The sequence below is a fragment of the Phoca vitulina genome, unplaced genomic scaffold (assembly GCF_004348235.1).
Source record: "Phoca vitulina isolate PV1807 unplaced genomic scaffold, GSC_HSeal_1.0 scaffold40, whole genome shotgun sequence".
Classification (NCBI taxonomy): Eukaryota; Metazoa; Chordata; class Mammalia; order Carnivora; family Phocidae; genus Phoca; species Phoca vitulina.
In genome coordinates this window covers 20,045,955-20,071,481 of record NW_022589743.1, presented here as the reverse complement: position 1 = coordinate 20,071,481, position 25,527 = coordinate 20,045,955, and the positions used below count along the sequence as shown (strand labels likewise).

The following is a 25,527-nucleotide window of genomic DNA, read 5'->3' as shown; positions in this document are numbered from 1 at the left end:
TCTAATTCACATATCATAAAGTTTACTCTTTTAAAGTATACAGTTCAGGGTTTTTCAGTATATTCACAAGGTTGTGCAGCCACCATCATCACTGTCTAATCCTGAAACATTTTGTTACCCCAAAATGAAACCCTGCCGTTCTCCATTCCCTGTCACCCCAGCCACTGGCAACCACTAATCTATTTTCTGTCTTTATAGATTGGTTTATTCTAGCTATTTCATATAAATGGAATCATAAAATATGTGGCTTTTTTATTTCTGGCTTCTTTAACATAATGTTTTCAAGGTTCATCCATATTGTAGCACGTAACAATACTTCATTGTTTTTTATTGCCAAATAATATTCCAGTGCATGCATATATGACATTTTGTTTATTCATCTGTTGATAGACATTTAGTATTATTTCTATTTTTTTGCTATTATGAATAATACTGCTATGAAAATTTGTATAAAAGTTTTTGTGTGGATATATGTCTTAGGTATGTATACCTACCAGTGGAATTGGTGGGTCGTATGGTTAACTGCTTAACTTTTTAAATGACCAAACTGTTTTCCAAAGTGACTGTATCCTTTTCTCTTCCCACCAGCAGAGTATGTGGGTTCTATTTCTCCATTCTTGTCAACATTTGTTGTTGTCTGTCTGTTGGATTATAGCCATCCTAGTGGGTGTGAATACAGTTGACTTAAAAAAATTTTTTTATATTGATTGCTAAATAGAGTTTTATGAAGCTTTATAAATATACTGTTATAAAATTTAAATCAATTTTATTGAGGTATAATTTACATATAATAGAAATCATAGAAGATTTAGAATATTTCTAGTCAACTGGGAAGTTCTCCTATGTCTTGTGCCCTCACTCCTTGTCCCAAATACCACTGGTCTGATTTCTATCATAGATTAGTTTTGCCAGTTCTGGAAGTTCATATGAATGAAATCTTAGACTATGTATTTCTTTCCATCTGGCCTCTTTCACTCACAAGTTTTTGAGCTTTGTCCATGATATTACATGTGTTAGTTCCTTTTTTTGTTGATAAGTATTCTGTTTGATGATTAAAGCACAATTTATTCACCTGTTAGTGGCCAGATAGGTGAACATATCCATCATTGTTGAAAGTTGTCTCGTGCTCCTTTGTGTTCCCTTCCTTCCTCTCCTCTTAATGCCCTGTCTACTCCCCTCCTTCCCCTGCAACCACTGATCTGCTTTCTGTTATTGCAGGCTAACTTGCCTTTTATATAAGTGGAATTATGAAGTGCACTTCTCGTGTCTGTCTTCTCTAACTCTGCACGCTTACCATTAATTCATCTGTGTTACCGCGTGTATATTGCTGTAGAGTGTTCCATTTGGTGGCCAGAGCACAATTTGTTTATTTATTTGTTGATGGATATTTGTGTTGTTTCTAGTTTTTGGCTATTACCAATAAAACTAGGAATGTGTATGTACAAATTTGTACATTTGTCTACACATACGCTTTCATTTCTCTTGGCTGAATACCAAAGAGTGCAAAAATCTTACAGTGTGGTCTTTATGAGAGAGACAGCTTAAATATAAAGACACTGAGGGGTTGATATTTCAAGGCTAGGAAAATATGCCACACAAACATGAACTCAAGAAAGCTGGAGTAATACACAAATACAGAGTTTAAAGCAGGAAACATCACTGGAGATAAAGTGGGACATCTCATTATTACAAAATAAAACTCTGTCTGACCTTAAAAACAAATAAATAATATATATAAATAAATATAAATCAAAATAAATAAAAATAGATGAAGTAAAAGTAGAGATAGACAAGTCCAGTTTTAGTGGCATACTTGAGCATACTTTTCTTAAAGTCTGGTAGAATAAACAAGCCAAAAAAAAAAAAGTAAGGATAGAAGATTTGAACAATGTGGTTATGTCAGATATGAACTATTTGACATACATAGAACATTGCGCTCAATAAATTCTTTTCAAGTACGCATGGAATATTAAATATATCCTGAGCATTAAGTATCAACAAATTCTAAAGGATTGAAATCATTCAGAATTTTTTTGCAACAACAGTGTAATTAAGCTAGAAATCAGTAATAAAAAGCTTTATGAAATACCAAAATCGGTAATAAAAAGCTTTATGAAATATCAAATGATTATGTTATGTTTTCATTCACACTCTGCTAGTAGGAATGTAAATTAGTACAACCACTGTTAAAAATTGTTTTTGCGATATCTACAAAGTAAATGAATGACCTAGCAATTCTGTTCTTAGGTATGTATCCAATAGAAATGCATATGTATGTTTACCAAAAGATACATATGAAAAATATTAATAGCAGTATAATTTGTAATAGCACTCATCCCCCCCACCCCAAAAGACTGGAAACAACTCAAGTGTATCAACAGTAATAGATAAATAATTTTGGTTATATTCATTCCATTGATTACAACAGTGAAAAAAGAATGAGCTACTACTGCTAAATGCAGAGCATGGATGAATCAGTATCACAAGCATAATGTTCAGTGAGAACAGCCGAACACAAAAGAGAACATATGGTATGATTCCCTTTATATAAATAACAAACAGGCAGTAATAATCTATGGCGGTAGAAGTCAAGTTCAGTGGCTTCCTTTGTCAGGCACTAATGATTAACGGGAATATGAAAAGGGCTTCTAGGCACTGACAGTGTTGATCTGGGTAATGGTTGCATGGAGTTATCTACATTTGTAAAAATTCTTTGAGCTATATATACTTAAAAGATATGGTACTTTATTGTTTGTATTGTATGTTTCATTTTACCAAAAATGTTGTAGCATTGTTTTACTCATCGCTTATATTTGTGTACATTGCTCTTGGACCTATAAATTGGTATACTCCTTGCATTCTTTTTGGAAGACAGTATTTGTTTGACAGTATTTGGCAGAAGTTGGGCAAATATCCATTTTTTTGTCCAAATAATTCCATTCCTGTATTTTTTTCATCCTGTGAATACAATTCAAAAGGGAAAGGTACACACTCATATATATATATATATATATATATATATATATGCTTATTGCTCTGACTTATAATGAGAGAATATTAGAGAATTTAAAATATTCATTAGTAAGAGAACAGGTTAATATTCAATGACAATGATATTTCAACTTGGTGAATTATTAAACATCCATTAAAATATGCAGATCACATGGCAGTATGGAAAAATGTTTATGAAATGTCGAATGAGTATACTATGTTTACAGCTTTGTTAAAATATATGTGGAAAATAAAATGGAAGGAAACATACCAAGAAAAGCAATCATATTAAGGCAGGGAAAAGGCTGACACATTGTCTTTCATTACGTTAAAGTGTTTCTTCAAACATAACTATAGAGAATTTGCCACTTAAAGTGTCAGTAAATTGTACTGTTTTTACACAATAGTGACAACTGAATATAAATTTGTGTTGGTTTCTCCTTGGTATGAGAGCTATAAACTACATAATTTTTGAAGATTCTCGCAATGAATTGAAGTTTTCATTATCTAAAAGTAATTACAGTAATGTTTGAAATAAGATAATACAGGTCTCGTCTTTATATCATAAGTTTTAGAATTATAAAATGGTCTAAGGTTAGACATCTATATATCTTTTCCTAATGTAAGGCAGATTATCAATGCAAATATTAGCAGTTTAAGCATTTGATTTACTTTTAAGGGAAGAAATCAGTTCTCATTATTTGTTCCAAATAATTATTGGAGTTTTAATAAAAGGCTTTAAAGAGGAGTAAAGAATCACCAAATATAGTGACCAAGGATTGAGAAGACTATGCACAGCTCAGTGGTGTCCCTCTGGGGGAAGCACTGTGGAATTGGAGTTAGGATAGGGCAGGTTTCAAGGAAGAGTCTAGTTTTACTCTTTATACTTTGATGGTTTTAATTTATTTAATAATAGTGTTTTTGTATGTTAGTTGTATATTTTAAGTAAATTATTTAATTCCTGTTAATGTTCTGTAAACCGAATTCCAATTTCAATTCTATTGTCAATTGGAATATTTTAGAATGAATAATCTATGAAGTGTGAACCTGTTTTGCTCCTCTCTCTGTCGTCTTTGAAAATAATTGATCTTTTCTGTTCCAAAAGAATTTGTGGTGAGCAAGATAACTTCTTTGTCTTTGGCTTTGAAGTAAAATATTGTTGTGTGTATTAATTTTGGTGAGCTCTCCTTACTTAGGGATTAATTTTTTGTTCCACTGAGTTCTTTGACACTTAACTGAAATTAGTTTGTGTCGTCTTAAAGCAATTTTACATGTATACATTGCTCCTCTGAATTCATCAGTCATTTAACTGTATCCCTGTATGCCATTTAAAGTAGGAATGATAGGAATTAAAATGATTTGATTCTACATTTATTATTCCCTAGAGATTTGGGTTCTTCAGAGTTTTTTTTCTCCTTTGCTTTATACTGTGTGTTAGTCCTAGGACTGCAATTAAATAACTCGATTTACAAAAAAACTTTTGAATAACTCTTCTCTCTCTTTTTTTAAAATTCAGGCTTTACTGGTTCTTCATCAGTTAGATAGCATTGATTTGTGGAATCCTGATGCTCCTGTAGAAACATTCTGGGAAATTAGGTATATGTACTTTTATTTTTTAATTCAATTTAAAATTTTATTTTGTATTTATTTTTTTTGTTTAGATATTAACTCTGTAGTACTTGGTTTATTATAACACTTTATTTACAGAGGTTTTATGATTTTGTATTTTATTTGACTTGAAATTATTAATTAGATTACTTCTTGTTTTAACTGTAAGAATTGCTGTCACAGCAATTTAGAAAGTAAATTTTAAAACATTGTGCTAAATTTTATTACCCAACCATGAGTACTGTTACTTGGTGTATTCTCTTCTGTTTCAGATTTCTATGTAGTTACAACTGTGTTTTAAATTGTTTGTTACAATTATAAGCTTAGAGTGTTAAAATTTTGTAATGTTAATAGTTTGTTTTTAACAAACTATGGTCTTTCATTAATTTCCCATGATACCAGTGATTTTGATAGGTGAATTAATAGTAAACATCTGCCTTAGGAGGTAAAAATGTATATAGAATTTTATAATTTATTTCCTGCTTAATAAATTCTTATCTTTTAAAGAGCACAAAGACAACATATTGAGAAAAATGGCAATGTGTAAGCCTCAGGTTTTGTCATTATCTCCTCATAGAAGTGGGTGCACTAAGTCACCTGGCAGCTGAGTTAAATCCTACACACAGATAGTGTTCTTTGGTAGTAATGTAATATGAATTACATATGTAATTTAAAATTTTCTGGTTGCCACATTACAGAGAATAAACAGGTAGTATTAATTTTAATAATATTTTTAAACCCAGTACATATATCTAGAAATTATTTCAATATGTAATCAATATAAAAGTTATTGAGATATTTTACATTCTTTTTTTAATCAAGTCTTCAAAATTTGGTTGTGTTTTACACTTAGAGCACATCTCAGTTTGGGCAAGCCACATTTCATATGCTCAGTAGCCACATGTGGCTGGCTAGTGGCTACTGTGTTGGACAGGGTGGCTGTAGAGTAGGGATCAGCAAATTTTTTCTCTAAAAGGTCGGGTAGTAAATATTGTAGGTTGGTGGGCCAGATAGTCTCTGTCAGAACTATTCAGTTCCACTGTTGGAGCATGAAAGCAGCCAGAGATGATATGTAAATGAATGGTATGGCCATGTTCCACTAACACTTTATTTACAAAAGCAAATAAGGACTGGATTTGGCCTACAGGCAGTTATTTGCAGATCCCTGCTCTAGAGCACTGGGTTTGCAGACAGTCTTTGCTGTGCATGTTGTCTGTCATTTCTTCTTGAGTCTTTGCAAAAATGGGATGCGTGGATGAAACAATTGGGAGTTTGGGGGGTTAGAGGATTTAGAATTATTTGCTTTTTTTAAAAATTCTTTTATTATGTTATGTTAGTCACCATACAGTACATCATTAGTTTTTGATGTAGTGTTCCATGATTCATTGTTTGCATATAACACCCAGTGTTCCATGCAGAACGTGCCCTCTTTAATACCCATCACCCCACCTCCCTCCCCTCTAGAACCCTCAGTTTGTTTCCTGGAGTCCATAGTCTTTTTTCTTTTCTTTCTTTTTTTTTTTAATGTAGTCTGTGGACTTATTCCCTTTGATTTTCATGCTGTTAACATTTTGATAACCATTTCTGTAAAACAAATCCTAGCTTCTCTAAACTTGTATTCCTTATGAGAGAATGTCATTCGCTCTGTGAAGTTATTTATTGACGATACTGATAACAATGAACTTTATGTTATTGCAGCTCTCAAATGCTTTTTTACATCTGCAAGAAATTAACTAGCCATCAAATGCTTAGTAGCACAGAAATTCTTAAATGGTTGCGGGAAATTTTGATCTGCAGGAATAAATTTCTTCTTAAAAATAAGGTAAGCAAAATGACATCTTTAAAATGGAAGAATATTTGGGGGTAATGGGAATAGATTAAGGAAATGTATATTAGCCAAATTAAGTCCTCCTTTAGCTCTTTCTGCTTACAAAGTCTTCAAGGGAAATATATGTGCCAGAGGATGATTGCTGACAAGTAAACATTTTAAAAATTATTCTGAGCCTTTGTCCTTAAAGCTGCAGTCCTGATAAGTTCTAGTTGAGTTAAGCAGGACTCTGTGGAGTCTAGGAGGAGTCAGGCTGCTATAACCAAATTAGGTTGAGAAACATAATTCGATCTTAAGTTTGTGCATAAGGTTTGAATCTTATGGCTTAGGCTAGTCCAGAGAATGTTATCTATCAAGAAACTGAAGGGAAGAGGTTGGGGATGTTTAATCTAAGTTTATTTATATTCCTGCCATAACAGTTTCACCTCTTTGAATATCTGAGTATTCTTCCCTAGGGTTGAGTGAAAAGTTTTGATTCCTAACTGTTAAAACATGGGGACAGGGTTTTAGGGGGCTAGAGAAGAGCTGTAGTCAATTAAAATTTTTTCCTATTCTGTCAGAATTTTAGGAGTACTTGATCCAATGAATTTTTATCCATTTCTAGAATCATAGCTACAAAAAAAATCTTAAATGTATTAAATTCATGCTTTTCAGTGTACCATGTGGCTTGTTAAATTTTTTGTTTACAAATGGGCTAATGGTGAGTTGGCATCTGGGTAGACTTGTCTGTGGTATAATTCTCCAGGGTATAAGCATTAGTAATCTAGTAATCAATCTGTAGTCGTCTGGTCAGTAAAGTTATCCTTTCAACATACTTGGCATACAAACCAGTGTTATTTACTGGTCCAGAGGAACTTAATCTCAAAAGAGTCAACTTCAAATTATCCTAACATGGCACAGGATAAAATCTTCTGGGAGAAAATCTTTCTCATTTATAATCAACTGAGAAGTACATTATATTTTTCATATGGTAGATTTATGTTGTTGATGTTTTACTTCTGTCCATGTTAGATCTAGAAATGTTAATTTTGCATTTCTAGAATCTGTTGTTCCTGATGCTTTGAAGGGTGAAAAGCTAAGGGGAGTTTCAAAGACATTGAACAAACATTATTTGTATTACTGGGTTTCTAGTGCATATTCTTCAAGTTAAGGGGTGGGAGTTGGGATGAGAGGTTTTCCAGGATAGTCTCAAACAGGAAGACAGCTCGTATTACGTATTTATTTTTCTTGGTTATCAGTGCTTCAGAAGGCTTACTTATTTTTTCTTTTTAGCAGGCAGATAGAAGTTCCTGTCACTTTCTCTTCCTTTATGGGGTAGGATGTGATGTTCCTTCAAGTGGAACTACCGGTCAGATGTCCATGAATCATGAAGAATTACTACCTTCTTGTACTCCTGGAGCCTCTCTTCGGAAGGGAAAAGGAAACTCATCCATGGTAAACAGCTTCTTTTGTAGTTTTCCTGTATCATTGTCATCTGTGCTGTATATTTTTTCCTGAATGAACTTTGGTAAATTTCAACTAGATAATACAGCGTGGTAAAGAACTGCTTAGATTCTAGTTCCATTACTGCTCTTTGTGGAACCTCAGGCAAGTTCCTAACATCTCTGTGACCCAGTTCATCAACTTTAAAACGGAGATAATAACAATTTATGCCCCAGAATTATTGTGAGGATTAAATGAGATTATATGTAAATAGCACTTGATTATTTGACACTTACAAGCTCTGGTAGCTATAATTATTATAAACCTCTACTGCGTAAAGGAAGACCATTCATATCCCAGAAGTTTAAAAGTTGTACCAACTACCAAAAATACAGATTTACTGGGAGATAAAGCATTTTGCTTGATGTTATAGATAAGCGTTTATATTTTTTTATTTGTGTGCATAATTCTTTTTAAAAATCACAGTAAGGGTCAGTCAGAGAAAGACAATTATCATATGATCTCACTGATAACGCAGAATTTAAGAAACAAAACAGAGGATCATAGGGGAAGAGAGGAAAAAATAAAACAAGACGAAACCAGAGAGGGAGATAAACCATAAGAACATCTTAATCATAGGAAACAACCGGAGGGTTGCTGGAGGCGAGGAGGGTGGGAGGGATAGGGTAACTGGGTGATGGACAGTAAGGAGGACACGTGATGTAATGAGCACTGGGTATTTTTTATAAGACTGATGAATCACAGACCTGTATCTCTGAAACCAATAATATGTTATATGTTAATTAAAATAAAATAAATAAAAATAAAAATCATAGTACAAGTGAAAATATTAAATCGTTACAAAAGAGTTTCTTTTATAGACCAAACCTTTTTTTTTTTTTTAATGGTATCTTTACTGTTAAAAACTGTTTCTGGCATTTAGTATACAGCCACCAATCTAGAGAGTACATTCTTTAATCCTTATCAGTAGAGATAAATATCAGTTTGCTTTTTTCATGGGAAGGTCAGCAGTATGCATTTGCAGCCTTGTGGTAGGGTGGTTAGGTTAACTTTCCTAATCTTTGCCATTATATTGTCTGCAGGAATCTTGATTATATTGATATTCCACAGAAGATCTTGCTGGTCCACTTTACCACTGGCATTATATTGTTAGACTTGAAAAATCAAGAAGTACAGACCCGAGCTTTTTCATCCCTAATTTTCAGTATAATCTTCTGTTGAGGACAAAACAACAAATAAGCAGTACAGGGTTTACTATTGACTTTGTTAACTATGGAATTTATATTCATTTTGTAAATGAGAATTTCTTTTGGAAGAATGTAATCGAATCAAGTATACCTTCTACAGCAATATTTAGTTCTTGTTTGTGTCCTCATTTTAGTCCTCGTTGCAGTGTACTTTATTTCTTCCCCCCAGTAGGTAGATAGAATTTCTTATTACTTCCTTTGTCATTTGTAATTGAGTTAGAAGTGCATTGCATTTTTCATTCAGATTTATGCTGTGGGTGTGTTTTACTTGTGTTTGTGTTGGCTTAATCTGCATTTCTAGAATCTGGAATAGGACAATACCTGTTCGATTTGAAATTGGACAAATAGTAACATGATGTTGGTCTAAATAATCTCATTTCTCATTCAGACAAGATATCTAGGCATTTGAAAATTGCTGTCATGATTGCAGGGGAAAGCTTTTGTGGGTTATTGTATGCAGACGTGTATGGTACACAGTGTGTTGCATTGTTGGATTTTGTAAAGAAAATCACCTAAGTTGCCAACATAATGCCTCCCATCCCCACTATTCCAGGATAGTGCAGCAGGGTGCAGCGGCACCCCGCCGATCTGCCGACAAGCTCAGACTAAACTAGAAGTGGCCCTGTACATGTTCCTGTGGAGCCCTGACACTGAAGCTGTTCTGGTGGCCATGTCCTGTTTCCGCCACCTCTGCGAGGAAGCAGATATCCGGTGTGGGGTGGATGAGGTGTCAGTGCACAACTTCTTGCCCAACTATAACACATTTATGGAATTTGCCTCTGTCAGCAATATGATGTCAACAGGTAAATGTGGATAATGTTCCCCACCCCCCACTCCATTTGCCTTGAATCACATGACATCTGATTGTGCTAGGAATGTAGGAACTACTTTGTAAGCTTATAGGGTTCATTCAAATAGCTAACCTGAAATCCTTTCTACACAAGATAGGGTGAAAGTAAATAGCATTTGAAATAAATTGTTAACATCTCACTGAGCTTTTAATATGTGGTACATTTGTTTAAAAACTGGCAGTATAAATTGCTGTCAGTTACACATTTTATTATTTACTGTGTCTGAACTATATATAGTGAAGTTTTAAACACTGGCACGTGTTTTGAGTAAATATAGGTGGGAATAGCTATTTTATGCTGTGGACATTGTAGAGTCCAAGTTAAATACCTTTCCTGTGAAGTTGGCAAAAGGAAGTGTTCACCTTTATCATTTGAAGCATTCATTCCCCTCCTCCTACTCTGCCTTATGGGTTGGGCTTGCCAGGTTCTCCTTGGCAAGCAGGGCTCTGAGTGCAACAGGTTGATTTGCTGTTGTCTTTGCTTAGGAAGAGCAGCACTTCAGAAAAGAGTGATGGCACTACTAAGACGCATTGAGCATCCCACTGCAGGAAACACTGAGGTATGCCCTTAGCAACAGAAATAGCCCTCCCAGGCCCTCACCCTCAAATGTGGAAGCCTCGTGTGTGTGTGTGTGTGTGTGTGTGTGTGTGTGTGACCAGAATAGCTTTTGAAACACATCTAAGATATGTGCCTATTACAAGTAGGATATTATAATATCTACCAAGTTTGAGACCTGTCTCCTGCTGATTGATTTTTAGTTCTAGGTTTAAAGTTGCTTTCAAGTGGTAATTGCCTTCATTTTAGGCTTGGGAAGATACGCATGCAAAGTGGGAACAAGCTACAAAACTAATCCTCAACTACCCGAAAGCTAAAATGGAAGATGGCCAGGTTAGTTTGTAAAGTTGATTTTTGCCTTTTAATTGATCTGCTAGACATATGTATTTCACTTCAATAATCTTTTGAGTCACTGTTAGTATAATATGTGTATAGTTGTCGTAAGACTGTTACTTAGTTATGGTTCATCTAAAACTGCACTATTGTAGCCACTAGTCACATGTGGCTACTTAAGCTTAAATGAAAATTTAAATTAATTAAAATTAAATACAGTTAAAATTCAGTTTCTCAGTCATACAGTAGCCACATTTCAAGGACTCATTAGCCACATGTGGCAATTTGCTACCGTACTGGACAGCACAGATACCAGATGTTGCCATTTTTGCAGAAATAGTGGCCAGCACGAGCTAGAGATGATTTACGGTAGAGACCATTCCTTTACCCTTTTTCCTTCTCTTTCTCCCATCAGAGTATTTCACGGAATTTTCAGGAAAGGGACGACAAAGGTAGAGAAAATAAAATTGAACAATACGTTTTACTATTAGGTATTCTAATTAAGGGATCTGGTGGGCAGAAGATTGAACCCATAGGTTAAGTGAAATTTAAAAATTTGGACATTTCATTCAACTATTTTCATCTGTTACCCCAGAAATTAATAATGTGTATAATCGATTTGTAATGGCCATATATTGTTCTCATTATTAGGTGTTTTAGAAAAACTGATTAGCCTCCCGTTGCTTTTTTCTTGTCATGCTTAATTAGAACAAGGAAAAAAAGTTATGTTTTTGTAAAGCAAAAATATTTACCTAATGTCATTTGGAGAGGACATGTGGCCTTAGGATGAAAGCTTTTTTGGGGGGAATAACTGTTTGATTGAGATATAATTTGCATACCATACAGTTCACCCATTTAAAATGTACTGTTACTTTCGGCCACCTTTCTGTGCCGCCATAATGGTATGCATGAACATGCTGGCAGATGCTTTCAAGAGCATCAACAGTGCCGAAAACAGAGGCAAACTCAGGTTCTCCTTAGGCAATGTTCCAAAGTCATCGTCTGGTTTCTGACTGTGATGATGAAGCATGGTTACGTTGGTGAATTTGAAATCATTGATGATCATAGAGCTAGGAAAATTGTTGTGACCCTCACAGGCAGGTGTTAGACAAGTGTGGAGTGATCGGCCCTAGGTTTGATTTACAACTCAAAGATCTAGAAGAATGGCAGAATAATTTGCTCCCATCCTGCCAGTTTTTTTTTCATTGTACTGATACCAGCAACTTCAGCTGGCATCATGGACCATGAAGCAAGACAGAAACAAAGTATATTTACAAAGTTGCACAACCATCACCCCAGTTTAAAAAAAACCCATACCCTTGAGCTGTCATTCGCTAATCTCCTTCTGACCCTAGGGAACCACCAGTCTGCTTTCCGTAGATTTGCCTGTTCTGCACATTTCACATAATATGACTGTTTTTTTTTTTCACTTGGCATAATGTTTGCAAGGTTCGTTCATGTGAGTCAAAGCTTTTTAAAAGAAGTTTGATATTCTGGGTTGGTATATTAGTCTATGACAAAAATATATTAGTGGCTCTTAAAAAAACATATGGTAATTTTAGGTTTGGACTTTATTTCTTTATTGGAATATAACATGCATACAAAAACATGTATAAATCTAAGCGACAGTTCGGAATAATAGTAGGTGAACATACCTGTGCAACCAGCACCCACATCAAGAAATAAATCATTACCGGGGTGCCTGGGTGGCTCAGTTGGTTAAGCGTCTGCCTTTAGTTCAGGTCATGATCCCAAGGTCCTGGGATCCTGCCCCACATTGGGCTCCCTGCTCAGCGGGGATCCTGCTTCTCCCCTCTCTCTCTTCCCCTCCCCCTGCTTGTGCTCTCTCTCTCTCTGTCAAATAAATAAATAAAATCTTTAAAAGAACATAAAAAGAAATAAATCATTACCAGCACATCAAAACCTTCATTGTGCCCCCCTTCCAGTCACTAACAACCCAAGAGTAACCATTATGCTCACTACTAAATACAATAGTTTTCCTCTTTGTAAACTTGATATAAAGTGAGTGCTAGAGATATAGTCTCTTATATCTGGCTTCTTTCACTCAACATTAGAGACTCATCCACACTATTTCATACCATTGTCGTTCATTCACTGTTACTGCTCTAGGTATTTTCATTCAACATGCAGTCTACAATTTAATTTTCCTTTCTACTCTTTGGGCATTGGATAGCTATACAAAGAATTTTAGTTATTTTGAATATTTCTGCTATGAACATTCTTGAACCTGTCTTTTGATGACCATCTAGATGTATTTCTGTAAAGTACATACTTAACAGTGGAATTGCTAGGTAATAGGGTATGCAGATACACATATGGGGAATATAAATTGATACAACTGCTTGAAAAAACTGGTGGTTTCACAAAGATTTTTAAAAGACAATTAACATTTTTAAATTAACTGCTATAGCACCTCTGTAAATGGTGAAATATCATCTAGCCATTAAAAACATTCCTTTTACTTAAACTAATATTACACCTTATGTTAACTAACTGGAATTTATTTATTTATTTTTTTTTTAATTTTTTTTATTGTTATGTTAATCCCCATACATTACATCATTAGTTTTAGATATAGTGTTCCATGATTCATTGTTTGTGCATAACACCCAGTGCTCCATGCAGAACGTGCCCTCCTCAATACCCATCACCAGGCTAACCCATCCTCCCACCCCCCTCCCCTCTAGAACCCTCAGTTTGTTTTTCAGAGTCCATCGTCTCTCATGGTTCTTCTCCCCCTCCAATTTCCCCCCCTTCATTCTTCCCCTCCTGCTATATTCTTCTTCTTTTTTTCTTTCTTAACATATAACTAACTGGAATTTAAATAAAAACTTGAAAGAAACAAAAAAAAGCATTCCTTTTAAAGAGTATGTGCCAAATGGATTCACTAACAGAGGTCAATCAGTGGTTTCTTATTCCTACATGAACAGTTTTTCTATTGTGATTGTCAAATTAGAGCCCTTTAAAGACCAAGAGCAGAAAGTAAAATATTGCATATACTTTTTCTAATTCAATTAGGTAAAAAAAATGTTTTGAAGTACTTAAATATTCATTAAAATTAGACATTTATATCAGGCCTGGGCAGAGGTAAGCTGAAAACATTATATTACTATAATATAACGTATTCAACTAATAACTGAATTCACTATGCCAGAGAATAGAACATTATCAAGGGAAATGTGAAATTATACCAGTGGAACAGACCTGAAAAGCCAGAAATTTATAGTTCATTTGAACCCCATTAAGAAGTATATAAATAAACAGCAGAATTCAAACTAAAGAAAAACACTAACCTAAGTCTTTATGTACTGCAGAAGTCAAGACACAAAAGATCTCCTCAGATGGAAGAAGAATGCCATTATCAAAATGTTTCTATTTCAGCTTAAGTTTAACTTATTTAGCCTTTTTTAATGTATAATATGACACAGTTCAAGAACATTTAACTGTAATTTGAAAACAGAGTAATCACTACTATGTTCCCAGAGGCAAGAAGAGAATAAGTATTATTGCTTCTGTTGGAGGGGACCTAATCTAGAGTTGCAAAAAGTGCTGAATAAATCGAGGCTGAGTGATAAAATATAAACCCTGTGAGAGAAAAGTCTTTAAACCCATTGTGAAAACTACAATTACTAAAACACATGTTGATAATAATACATTAAATGCTGTGAATTCACCACACCTAGTCAATAAGAATATACAAAATGAATTTTGATAACCATGTAAAAAATTCCTCTCTGCCTGTTGTTGCTTAAATTTTCAAGGCAGCCTTCAGTGAATCTCATTTGAATCTGTCTGTAAACCAACATACTAAGGAACAGAGAAGTTTTTCTGTTTGATTTTTTAATCCTTCAGAAAGATTGAGTCATATCTTGAACTGTATCCCACAATAAAGTGGAAAGAAAGGAAATTTCTTGCAAACGTTACACAAATTAATGTCTGTTAGAGCATTACTGTTGAATTGATGTTTATGGACTTATATGTATTTATGTCTTTGACTAAGACATAAATGGGATGCTAAATTGGGAAGATGTTGGAGAAAAGATGTTCTTTTTTTTTTTTTTTGAAAAGATGTTAGTTCTACATGTGAATTAATCTGAACTAGTTGGCTGTTCACACCCAAATTCTTCATCAAAATCAGCCATGTTTTTTCCTGATTTTGCACTGATCTGGGAGCTACTGCAACTGACATCAGCTGCACCTAGCATATCATCAACAATATGCCCATCATGGTGGTGGTGCTGGTGGTGCTAGGGACCAACACAGTGTAGGCAGTTGAATGATTCATTCCCAGTAGTCTCCCCAAGAAAGTTGCCAGTGTGTGTAATACAAGATTCTTGAGATGCTTGTACTATATGAGCAGTGTTGATTTCCCCTGAAGTATCATGCTCTGGGTCTGGAGAGTATGAACAGGCATCTAGCATTTGTATTTGATTATCTACTGATGGCATTGATTCAGTGTTAAAAAGTAGGTCCTTTCCTATTCTGTCGCTTGTCCCATTTTTTTTTCTGACGGGCCTTGGGAATCCCCTAAGCAAATGCTTGCTTGATTTTCTAACTTGCTGTTCTGAAGATCTATACCACAATTGCTTTTAGGAGGATTATGGCCATGATTGTCATCTTCATCTTCTTTAAGGGCTTTAATATTTGCAATGTCTTCTGACTATACCTCACTGCTAGGGCTCCCAGCTGACTGGCTTGCATGGCTAGAATTGACCTCATTGCTAGATCCATCACTGTGCCCACTACTGCTAGCAGGAGCATTGCTTTCATCTTTACCATTGTTGGCAGTTTCATCGTACTTCCCTGTATGGATTCCTCTGTATCTGAAAGTCGCTGTTGCACATGTTTGGGTCCATTAATAAGTTGTTTATCCATTTCATTGTCACTGCCTCCACTTTGATGGGTATCACTATTAACAATACTTTAAGGACCAGCTGCAGGTGACTAAGGTGATGGAGCTGCTCCTCTGAGCTCTTCCTATTTAATTTAGTATTTTTATTTATTTAATTTAGTATTTATTTAATTTAGTATTAATTTAATATTTAATTTTATTATTTATTTAGCATTTTTTAAAAGATTTTATTTATTTATTTGACAGAGAGAGACACAGCAAGAGATGAAACACAAGCAGGGGGCGTGGGAGAGGGAGAAGCAGGCTTCCCACTGAGCAGGGAGCCCAATGTGGGGCTCGATCCCAGGACCCTGAGATCATGACCTGAGCCGAAGGCAGATGCTTAACGACTGAGCCACCCAGGCGCCCCTAATTTAGTATTTAATAAAGATACAGAAGAACTTTGTTTAGATAGCTGAGCCTTAGCTGCTATTGCATTATTCCATAATGCTTTTTTTTTTTTTTTTAAATAATGCTTTAATTAACATTGATGCCAAGTACAGTGTTTGTTCAGCATGAGCACTTGGCTCAAGAGTTGAGACTGGATTAAAGAGATGTCTAAGTGGTACTGGATCCAGATTCTTAATAAATAAAGGAAATAAGTCACGGATACACCGGTTACAGTGTTTCAGCACTGATGCAGCCCACATGCAGTCAGTATGCCGAGTATTCGCCCTTCCTCTGATAAAAAAAATTCAGAATCACTTGGCACTGTTTAATAATCTCAGTATGTAAATTTGGTCCAAATATATGCTCTACCACATTGTTGCTTATAAGCCAGCTGCAAGTTCTTTTGTAGTGGACATTTCTGTGTCTGATACCAATGATTCCTTATTGCACAAATCATTGAAGGTATGAAGCTGATCCATTATCTGACTTAGTCCAGCCAACCTCACAAAGTAGGAGACAGAAAATACTAAAATGCAAGATCTAGGCTTTCATTGTCAGGTGGAGCGTTGTATCCAATGGTTCTTTAACTGTGCTCCGCATTAAGTCACCATGTTGCAAACTGCATTCTGTCTTTACTCTTGTTCAGAGAACTTGCATAAATATGTATAGCCTAGGTCCTGAAAAGGATTATGTGCTGCACGACAGGAGGGAGAGTAGCCATATTCTAATATTAGCTACAACTGCAGTAAATGCACGTGCCATAAGAAATGGTAGTTTCAGGAGTTCTGTATTCAAAGCAGTCCTTCATGGGAGAAAGGCTTTTTTTTTTCCCACAAAACAAACATACATAAGGAAGCAAGTGCAGTGGTACTTCTATATCATTTATGTCACAGAATGCCCCTAATATGTTGCTTTCTTGGGTTGGTATGTCTTCAGTAATAGGATGAGTATTAGCTTGTAAGCAGTGTGTAAGGAGAATTGAATTTGAAAAATCTTTGCCACACATAGTAAGATTTTTTCTTTCTCATCTGTGCTCCATAAACTAACAGGATCAGAATTCTTTGAAGATTCCTTCTCAGATTCTTGTAGAGTTTGATTTTTTTCTATTGTTTCTTGTCTTTCTGCACTTCCTTCATTACCAGCCGTTTTCTGTTCAGTGGTTCTTTTGCTTGATGACCCTCATCTTGCCACGCAGAATCTATGTTAATAGTAGTACAGTGTTTGCAAAGCTGGTCCCAGAGCACTTGAACTTGGGCCATCACTAATAAGTGCACACACTACTTGGTTGAAAATTTCCAAATGCTTATATTCCTTGAAGCAGCATAGACCTTGCCTCTCTGTCCAGGAATTGGTAAAAGCAAATAATTGGAGTGTATGTATTTCTGAGCTGCAGTCCATAGTCTTCCTTCTATATCTGATATTGTGTGTGTGTCCATCGCTACCTCCATTCTGGCCTTGGGCAGTAAGATACCTTGATGTGACTAGAAATGGTGGAGTGAAGACTTGGATTTTTTAAATGTAAAAAATGTTCTTTTGTCATGGAAGAAATGTTGGATAAAAAGTAATTTTGTCAAGTCTCTCAACCATTTGAGGTTGAATTCATGCTTTCCATAAAAATTTTGTGTTTAGGCTGCTGAAAGCCTTCACAAGACCATTGTTAAGAGGCGAATGTCTCATGTGAGTGGAGGAGGATCCATAGATTTGTCTGACACGGACTCCCTACAGGAATGGATCAACATGACTGGCTTCCTTTGTGCCCTTGGGGGAGTGTGCCTGCAGCAGAGAAGCAATTCTGGCCTGGCAACCTATAGCCCACCCATGGGCCCAGTCAGTGAACGCAAGGGTTCCATGATTTCAGTGATGTCTTCAGAGGGAAATGCAGATACACCTGTCAGCAAATTTATGGATCGGCTGTTATCCTTAATGGTGTGTAACCATGAGAAAGTGGGACTTCAAATACGGACCAATGTTAAGGATCTGGTGGGTCTTGAATTGAGTCCTGCTCTTTATCCAATGCTGTTTAACAAATTGAAGAATACCATCAGCAAGTTTTTTGACTCCCAAGGACAGGTAAAGTGTTCTGTGCTTTATTTTTCACCCTTTCCTATGAATAGAGTGACTTGTTTGATAATGAAGCCTTTTTCTTTTTGATTATTTAATTAAATATTGGCATGAACATCACTCGCAGTTTTTTAAAAATAGGCAAAAAATTGCAGAAAAAAGAATCATCTAATGTAGGGATCAGTTTTGGGTTTTGGCAACTCTAGCGTGTGGGTGTGCCAGGGGTTACGAATGTCTTGGGTGTGGGTATGAGTGTCTCTGTGTGTCTGTGCACCTGTTTGGATATATGCCTGTGGGTGCATTTCTGCATGTGTATGACATTTAGGTCAGGCAGTTTCATCTCTCTATGGTCTGTCTGCTATGCCTTGATGCCAAAATGTATTTTGTTCTTTATATAGGTTTTATTGACTGACACCAATACTCAATTTGTGGAGCAAACCATAGCTATAATGAAGAACTTACTAGATAATCATACTGAAGGCAGCTCGGAACATCTGGGGCAAGCTAGCATTGAAACAATGATGTTAAATCTAGTCAGGTAAGGATTCTACTGAAATGTAACAGAAACACATCAGTATTGGTAGTTATTAGGGAAATAATTTACCATTCTTTATTGTACCCAAATTGGGATGTGACAATAAGGTAACCAGAAGTTATGTATGTACGCCTATAAATAAAATAAAAACACTGCAGTTTTTGTAGTTACATTTAATCATTTCACTGAGAGATTAAAGCATTTAGAAAACCTTCTCTTTTGTTTATATCTGATATTTTTTTCCCCCTGAATGTTTCTGTGTCTAAATAGATATGTTCGTGTGCTTGGGAATATGGTCCATGCAATTCAAATAAAAACAAAACTGTGTCAGTTAGTCGAAGTAATGATGGCAAGGAGAGATGACCTCTCATTTTGTCAAGAGATGAAATTTAGGTGAGTTCTCGAAAGAGCAAAGTGGGGTATTATAAATCTTATGTTACATGAAGTACAGAAAAATAGTAGGTACTTGATTATCATGGGAAAGGAGGAAGGGGGATGGAAAAGCAGCATTTTACGTTTTTATTTTTCTCTTCCTGTATTTTCAAATTTTCCAAAGCTTTGTGCCCATGGCAGTGGTCCCTTTTTCTAAATTATACTTGAGTTAAGAATTTGATTCTGTTTCCAAATTGATACCCTGGCTAAGGGAATCAGTATCAGTGGAGGATCAGTATCCAAGTTGCCTGTGAGTGCCCTTCTGACTGTGAGGGTTGGAGTAGTGGTATCTCTTTTATGAAACTGTCATAGCCCCTGAGTGATTTGGCAAACTATTTGCACTTTAAAAAAATATTGACTAAAGGTGTATGTGCGACTTAAAAAATTGCTATTTTCCTTTTCCCTGCCATTCTGTAGGAATAAGATGGTAGAATACCTGACAGACTGGGTGATGGGAACATCAAACCAAGCAGCAGATGATGATGTAAAATGTCTTACAAGGTAAGAAACAAAACAGAACAAAAACATAAAAGAATGACTTTTAATTAAGTATTAGCAGGTTTACTTGGGGTGTTGATAACTACTTCATAGCTATTATGTCTTTTTTGGATATCAGGCTTTTGCATTTGAATTATATATATATATTAATCTTCTATTTTTAACTGAAAGACTTTCAGTTTTATTTGGAAAGTTAGTGTTGTCTATTTAGGAAGGATAGTCTGTAGTTGTTGGAAAATAAAATGTATAAAGCCTTAGATTGTATTTATTTTATAATTGATGAAGGTATTATTTAAGGAAATTAATTGGCTTGAGTCTCTCTAAAAAGTAATTCCCTGCATTTGCTCTAATAGAAAATACTTATTGCCACATAGCAGAAAATAATTAAACACCAAACTACATAATCATTCACATATATTTCTTTTGTGAGGCTTGGTTTTATGAAAGTTATCACCTTCTCCCTCACTTGAAATGTTTTTGCATTCTGGGTGCGTGTGTTAACTCAAATTATTTAGGTTGTCCTAATAAATAGTTAAATGAAATAGATTATTCCTAAATCCCTAAAGTTCTCTTAGGAAGGTGTTTATTTGAGGGGAGGGTGGAGTGGAAGAACCTGAAAGATTTATATGGTCCTTAAATTTTCTTTCTTCAGAGACTTGGACCAGGCGAGCATGGAAGCGGTAGTTTCACTCCTGGCTGGTCTTCCGCTGCAGCCGGAGGAAGGAGATGGTGTGGAATTGATGGAAGCCAAATCACAGTTATTTCTTAAGTAAATTTCAGTCCCCAAAAAGGCAAAGCAAAAAACAAAGCCCACACACAACAAAACAAAATCTAACCAAAGTGGCAAATGATTATATTTAGAAAATGGACCTCATTATTGGCAGCTGCCTGTAAAATATAACCCACGCATGAAGCAGTATTCCCTGTGACAGGACTGGGTTAAGAAAACAACTATGTGTTTTGTGTTTTTAAAGAAAATAATCCAAGCAGTGAATTATTGGCAATAAAACCCAGATCACCTCATTAAGTCATTTAAAACAGCATTCTCTTAAACTATTTGGGCCACTTGTTTTATATGGTAAACACTAAAAGTGATGCATTGACCAGGAAAGATTGCATCTCTTTCATGCCTGTGTTATGAATATGTACTGGCTTTGTCAGGATAAAATCATATTCAGCACAGCACACTTCATAATGAGCCACACTGGCTGATTACCCCAGGGCTAGAGAGAAACAGATACCCGAGACCACTCATGTGATGCACATCATCGTGTTCCAGAATATCTGATTAGTCTTCTGGTTGGTGTGGCCTTCACTATGTAAGAGTCAGTCTTTTTATTTCTCAGGTATTTCACATTGTTCATGAACCTTTTGAATGACTGTAGTGAAGTTGAAGATGAAAATGCACAAACAGGTGGCAGGAAACGTGGCATGTCTCGGAGGCTGGCGTCACTGAGGCACTGTACGGTCCTCGCCATGTCAAACTTACTCAATGCTAATGTGGACAGTGGCCTCATGCACTCCATAGGTGAGAGAAAACGAAAGCTTCCTCTAGAAATTGAAAACCTAGGGAACTGGCATGTAAGACAAGCAAAATTACTTCAACAGGCCGTGTTAGTAAACTTGCATCTATCTGTCCTTATCAGGTTTAGGTTATCATAAAGATCTTCAGACAAGAGCTACATTTATGGAAGTTCTGACAAAAATCCTCCAGCAAGGCACAGAATTTGACACACTTGCAGAAACGGTGCTGGCCGACCGGTTTGAGAGGCTGGTAGAATTGGTCACGATGATGGGAGACCAGGGAGAGCTCCCGATAGCCATGGCGCTGGCCAACGTGGTCCCGTGTTCTCAGTGGGTGAGTTCATTGAAGAAGTGCGGAACCAGGACCTGGCACATGCTTCTGAATTGATTCACTCCAGGAATGTTTATTTCATGTATTGCTAAAACTTTAGAGCTGAAGGAAACTTCAGATACTGAGTGGTTTTCAGCTGTGGGAAAGTAGCTGGAGCCTCAGTAGTGATCTTGCCTGAACTATGAGGATCTTATTCCTCATACTTACAGTGAAACTCAGATTCCTTCCCTGTTCCACTGAAATATTCCATTTAAACACTGATCAAATATATATATTTAAGATTTTATTTATTAGAGAAAGAGTGTGCGTGCATAAGTTGGGGGAGGGGCAAAGGGAGCGGGAGAAGCAGACTCCCTGTTGAGCAGGGAGCTCGGCGGGGCTCAATCCCAGGACCCTGATATCATGACCTAAGCCGAAGGCAGATGCTTAACTGACTGAGCCACCCAGGTGCCTCCCAAAATAGATGATGCATAGATAGATAGATAGATAGATAGATAGATAGATAGATGATAGATAGATAGATAGATAGATAGATAGATAGATAGATAGATTAGATAGATGATAATATGTGTATAATATGTGTGTATATACATATACATACCCTGATCAAAAGAAAATTAAAACCCCTGACGTGGGGGTGCCTAGGTGGCTTAGTCAGTTAAACGTCTGCCTTCAGCTCAGGTCAAGATCCCCGGGTCCTGGGATCAAGCCCCAGGTCAGGCTTTCTAATTGATGGGGAGCCGCTTCTCCCTCTGCCTGCCACCCTGCCTACTTGTGCGTGCATGCCTACTCTCTCTCTCTGTCAAATAAATAAATGAAATCTTAAACAAACAAACATGACGTGGTCTGGTGCTTTCGTGTATTAAATGAAATGATTAGGGTTAAAGGTTGTATTTAGTTGTCATTAATGCTAGAGCTAGAATTGAAGGCTTGTGTGTCCAGGTCACAACTCTTTTTTCTATAATGCACTGTATGATTTTTAAAAAAATGTAAGCACTATATTTGCATTTGAAATTATGTTGCTTGTTTTAAATACTGAAGATATAATATGCCTATTTGGCCTCTCAATAAAAAATTGTCTTGAAACCATACTATTTTTTAAGAGTATATGCTAGAAATTTGAGAAGGATTGTTCTTTTCCATGTTAAAAAGCTATTCAGTTTATATTGTACCAAAAATGGTTTCAGTTTAGTAAATTATAACTAATAAGGTAATCTGTCACTGCCTTTTCTGCTTAAAAGCTGTAGGATCTTATTCCTCGTACTTAAAGCAAAATTTAAAGTCTTTACTCTGGCTTTACAAGGCTCTACCCAACCTGGGTTCTGCCTCATTGCTGACATTGTCTCATGCCACTTTCCTTCTTGTTCACCAAACTTAAACCATGCCGGCCATCAAACATGGTAGGCTTATCTCCACCTTAGGGAGCACCCTTGCTGCTGCCGCCGCCACCACCGCCACCCCCGCCGCCGCCTAGAAGGCTTCTGCCCTGATCTCTTACGGGGCCAACTTTCTTGTTACTCAAGTTTCAGTGCAGGGGTCTCTATTTTAATGAGGTCTTTTTGGCCATCCAGCAAGAACCACAATTATAGTCATTCTATCACATTACCTTGTTCAGTTTTCTTTGTAGCATTTATTGACTATGTGAAATTATTTTTCATTCTACCACAATGTGAGCCCTGTGAAAGCAGAGACCTTGGCTGTCTTGTTCACTGCTGTAGTACTCGTAGTAGAGCCTGGCACATAACAAGGACACAGTAAATAATTGTTTAATGAACAAAGGTGGAATCCCGCTTGGAGCTCTAGGGAGTTAGAACAAGGAATTTATTGAAATTCTCTTGAAATCTAACATTGCAGAAATCTTCATATGTTTTGAAAATGGATATTCTAAATTACCTTTTTAGGACCTACCTGTAATTAGTCAGCACTAAAAATTATCAGTGGTTCTCTTAATAAAAAAGAATCAGTTAAATCCAAGAAACTTTAATTCATTCTGTTTTCTTTCAGTAAATCATTTCTAATGAATTTCATATGACTTTTTTTTTTGAGAAAGACTTTTGTATTAGGCCAGATCTGTTAGAGCTATATCTAAAGGAGAACAAAATACAAGATAACTTTTTTAAAAAAATGTAATTCTCTTTTGTAAATTTTAAATTCTGTTAACGTTTTCAGAACTTTGCAGAGGAGGGATTAGAATGGGGGAAAAAATTAGCACAGTACTCTAGAAACATATTTTGTAACTGAATTATCGCTCATAATTATACTTGATTTTAAAATGGAGGAATTTTTATATCTAGTCAAATACGTGTAACATAACTGTAGGGCATAGAGCAGAATATTTGGGTCTTCTTTGGCTTCTAGATTCTGTGTTTAGAATTGTGAAATTTTTTCCTTGACTTGGATATCAGAATTGATCAGGTAAGAATTAGAAGGGCTATGGGCCATGATCCTGACTTTGTTGTCACTGCTTGAAGGGTGGGGCCTCTTTTTATGGCTACCCCTATTCTCTGTAAATCTCTTTGCAGCATGTGTGGTTAAACAATGATTTACTATGACATCATTTTTCTTGAGTGTACCAAAAAATACTATGGGGAATTACGAGGGTTACTAGTTAGGAAGTAGGTAGGAATCAGCTGCCAACCCTGGCTTTGTACATAAATCTTGCTAATCTCTTGTTTCTGAATGCACAGCCCAAATCTTTTTCCTGACTTCCTGCAAACCCTGTAGTCTTTCCATTTTTGTTGTTTCTCTGCTGAGCCCATGTTCAGTATGCTCTGAATTTCCCTGACCAGATGAACAGAGAATAGAGGTTTTGTGGTCACCAAAGTGTTATTCCTGCTCACTGATTTCCTAAGAAAATGATCTGGGCATATCAAACAAATCAAACTTTGCCATCATGTTCTATTTCTGCTCTCTTTGATTTTGTCATAATTTGAACTGAATCCTGGAATTTTTTCTTCTCCTGGTAAAGCCTAGGCCTCTTTTACTTTTCATCAGTTAATCTTTAGAATTAACAGCTGCTGGGGTGCCTGGCTGGCCCAGTCGGAAGAGTGCAACTCTTGATCTCAGGGCTGTGAGTTTGAGCCCCACACTGAGTGTAGAAATTGCTTAAATAAACAAATTGCTTTTAAAAAAAGAATTAACAGCTGCTGTAGGCATGAAGAAATAGTCGTCTATCATAGACAAATGTACACAGATAAATACCAGGAGAAAAATTAATTAGTCACTATTGAATTGGCTTTAGCAGGTGGTTGACAGCTTTGGATTTACCTTTCAGTTTCCTGCTGAAGAAAAAATGGAATTATGCACACTAACACAATTTTGTTTTGTTCTCAGGATGAACTAGCTCGAGTTCTAGTGACTCTATTTGATTCTCGGCATTTACTCTACCAACTGCTCTGGAACATGTTTTCTAAGGAAGTAGAATTGGCAGACTCCATGCAGACTCTTTTCCGAGGAAACAGCTTAGCCAGTAAAATAATGACCTTCTGTTTCAAGGTTTGTATCCATTTTTTTTGCGCCAAGCTATGGCAAACTGATTACGTGCAGAACATACAGAACAGAATGTCTTTAATGCAAGACATTTGGAGAAGGCATAATAAATTCCTACTTTTATATTTCTTTAGGTATATGGTGCTACCTACCTACAAAAACTCCTGGATCCGTTATTACGAATTGTGATCACATCCTCTGATTGGCAGCATGTTAGCTTTGAAGTGGATCCTACCAGGTTTGTCATCCTCTCATCTACAACTTGATTCCACTTTTCCACTACCCTGCATGAGAACAGTCCCTCACAGTTTCTCCCCTTGATTCTTAAAATTAGCCTTTAATTATAAAAATTACACACAAATACACTTTTCTTAAAAAATTTACAGGTATCTTCGACAAGCACCTCTAGAGACATAGCGCTGTTATGAGTTAAGTGTGTCCTTTGCCCATTTTCAGTGCAGTTGCATATACATATACATAAATCTAGTTGTAGAGACTA

At 36.0% G+C, this 25,527-nt stretch overlaps 1 protein-coding gene across 9 annotated transcripts in view; it reads left to right on the top strand.

Moving 5' to 3' along the window:
• NF1 (neurofibromin 1) overlaps nt 1-25,527 on the top strand; it is a 281,702-nt gene that overhangs the window by 111,943 nt on the left and 144,232 nt on the right. For 8 of the 9 annotated variants that reach the window (XM_032428720.1, XM_032428713.1, XM_032428716.1 and 5 more), the window contains 15 exons: nt 4,508-4,587; nt 6,298-6,421; nt 7,700-7,861; nt 9,671-9,920; nt 10,454-10,527; nt 10,773-10,856; nt 17,788-18,228; nt 18,618-18,757; nt 19,025-19,147; nt 19,604-19,687; nt 20,337-20,453; nt 21,031-21,212; nt 21,331-21,542; nt 24,873-25,034; nt 25,163-25,266. In XM_032428720.1, coding sequence (XP_032284611.1) covers nt 4,508-4,587; nt 6,298-6,421; nt 7,700-7,861; nt 9,671-9,920; nt 10,454-10,527; nt 10,773-10,856; nt 17,788-18,228; nt 18,618-18,757; nt 19,025-19,147; nt 19,604-19,687; nt 20,337-20,453; nt 21,031-21,212; nt 21,331-21,542; nt 24,873-25,034; nt 25,163-25,266 — 2,339 coding nt within the window. The remainder of the gene's footprint in view (nt 1-4,507; nt 4,588-6,297; nt 6,422-7,699; nt 7,862-9,670; nt 9,921-10,453; nt 10,528-10,772; nt 10,857-17,787; nt 18,229-18,617; nt 18,758-19,024; nt 19,148-19,603; nt 19,688-20,336; nt 20,454-21,030; nt 21,213-21,330; nt 21,543-24,872; nt 25,035-25,162; nt 25,267-25,527) is intronic. The other variant, XM_032428715.1, reaches the window with a different exon arrangement.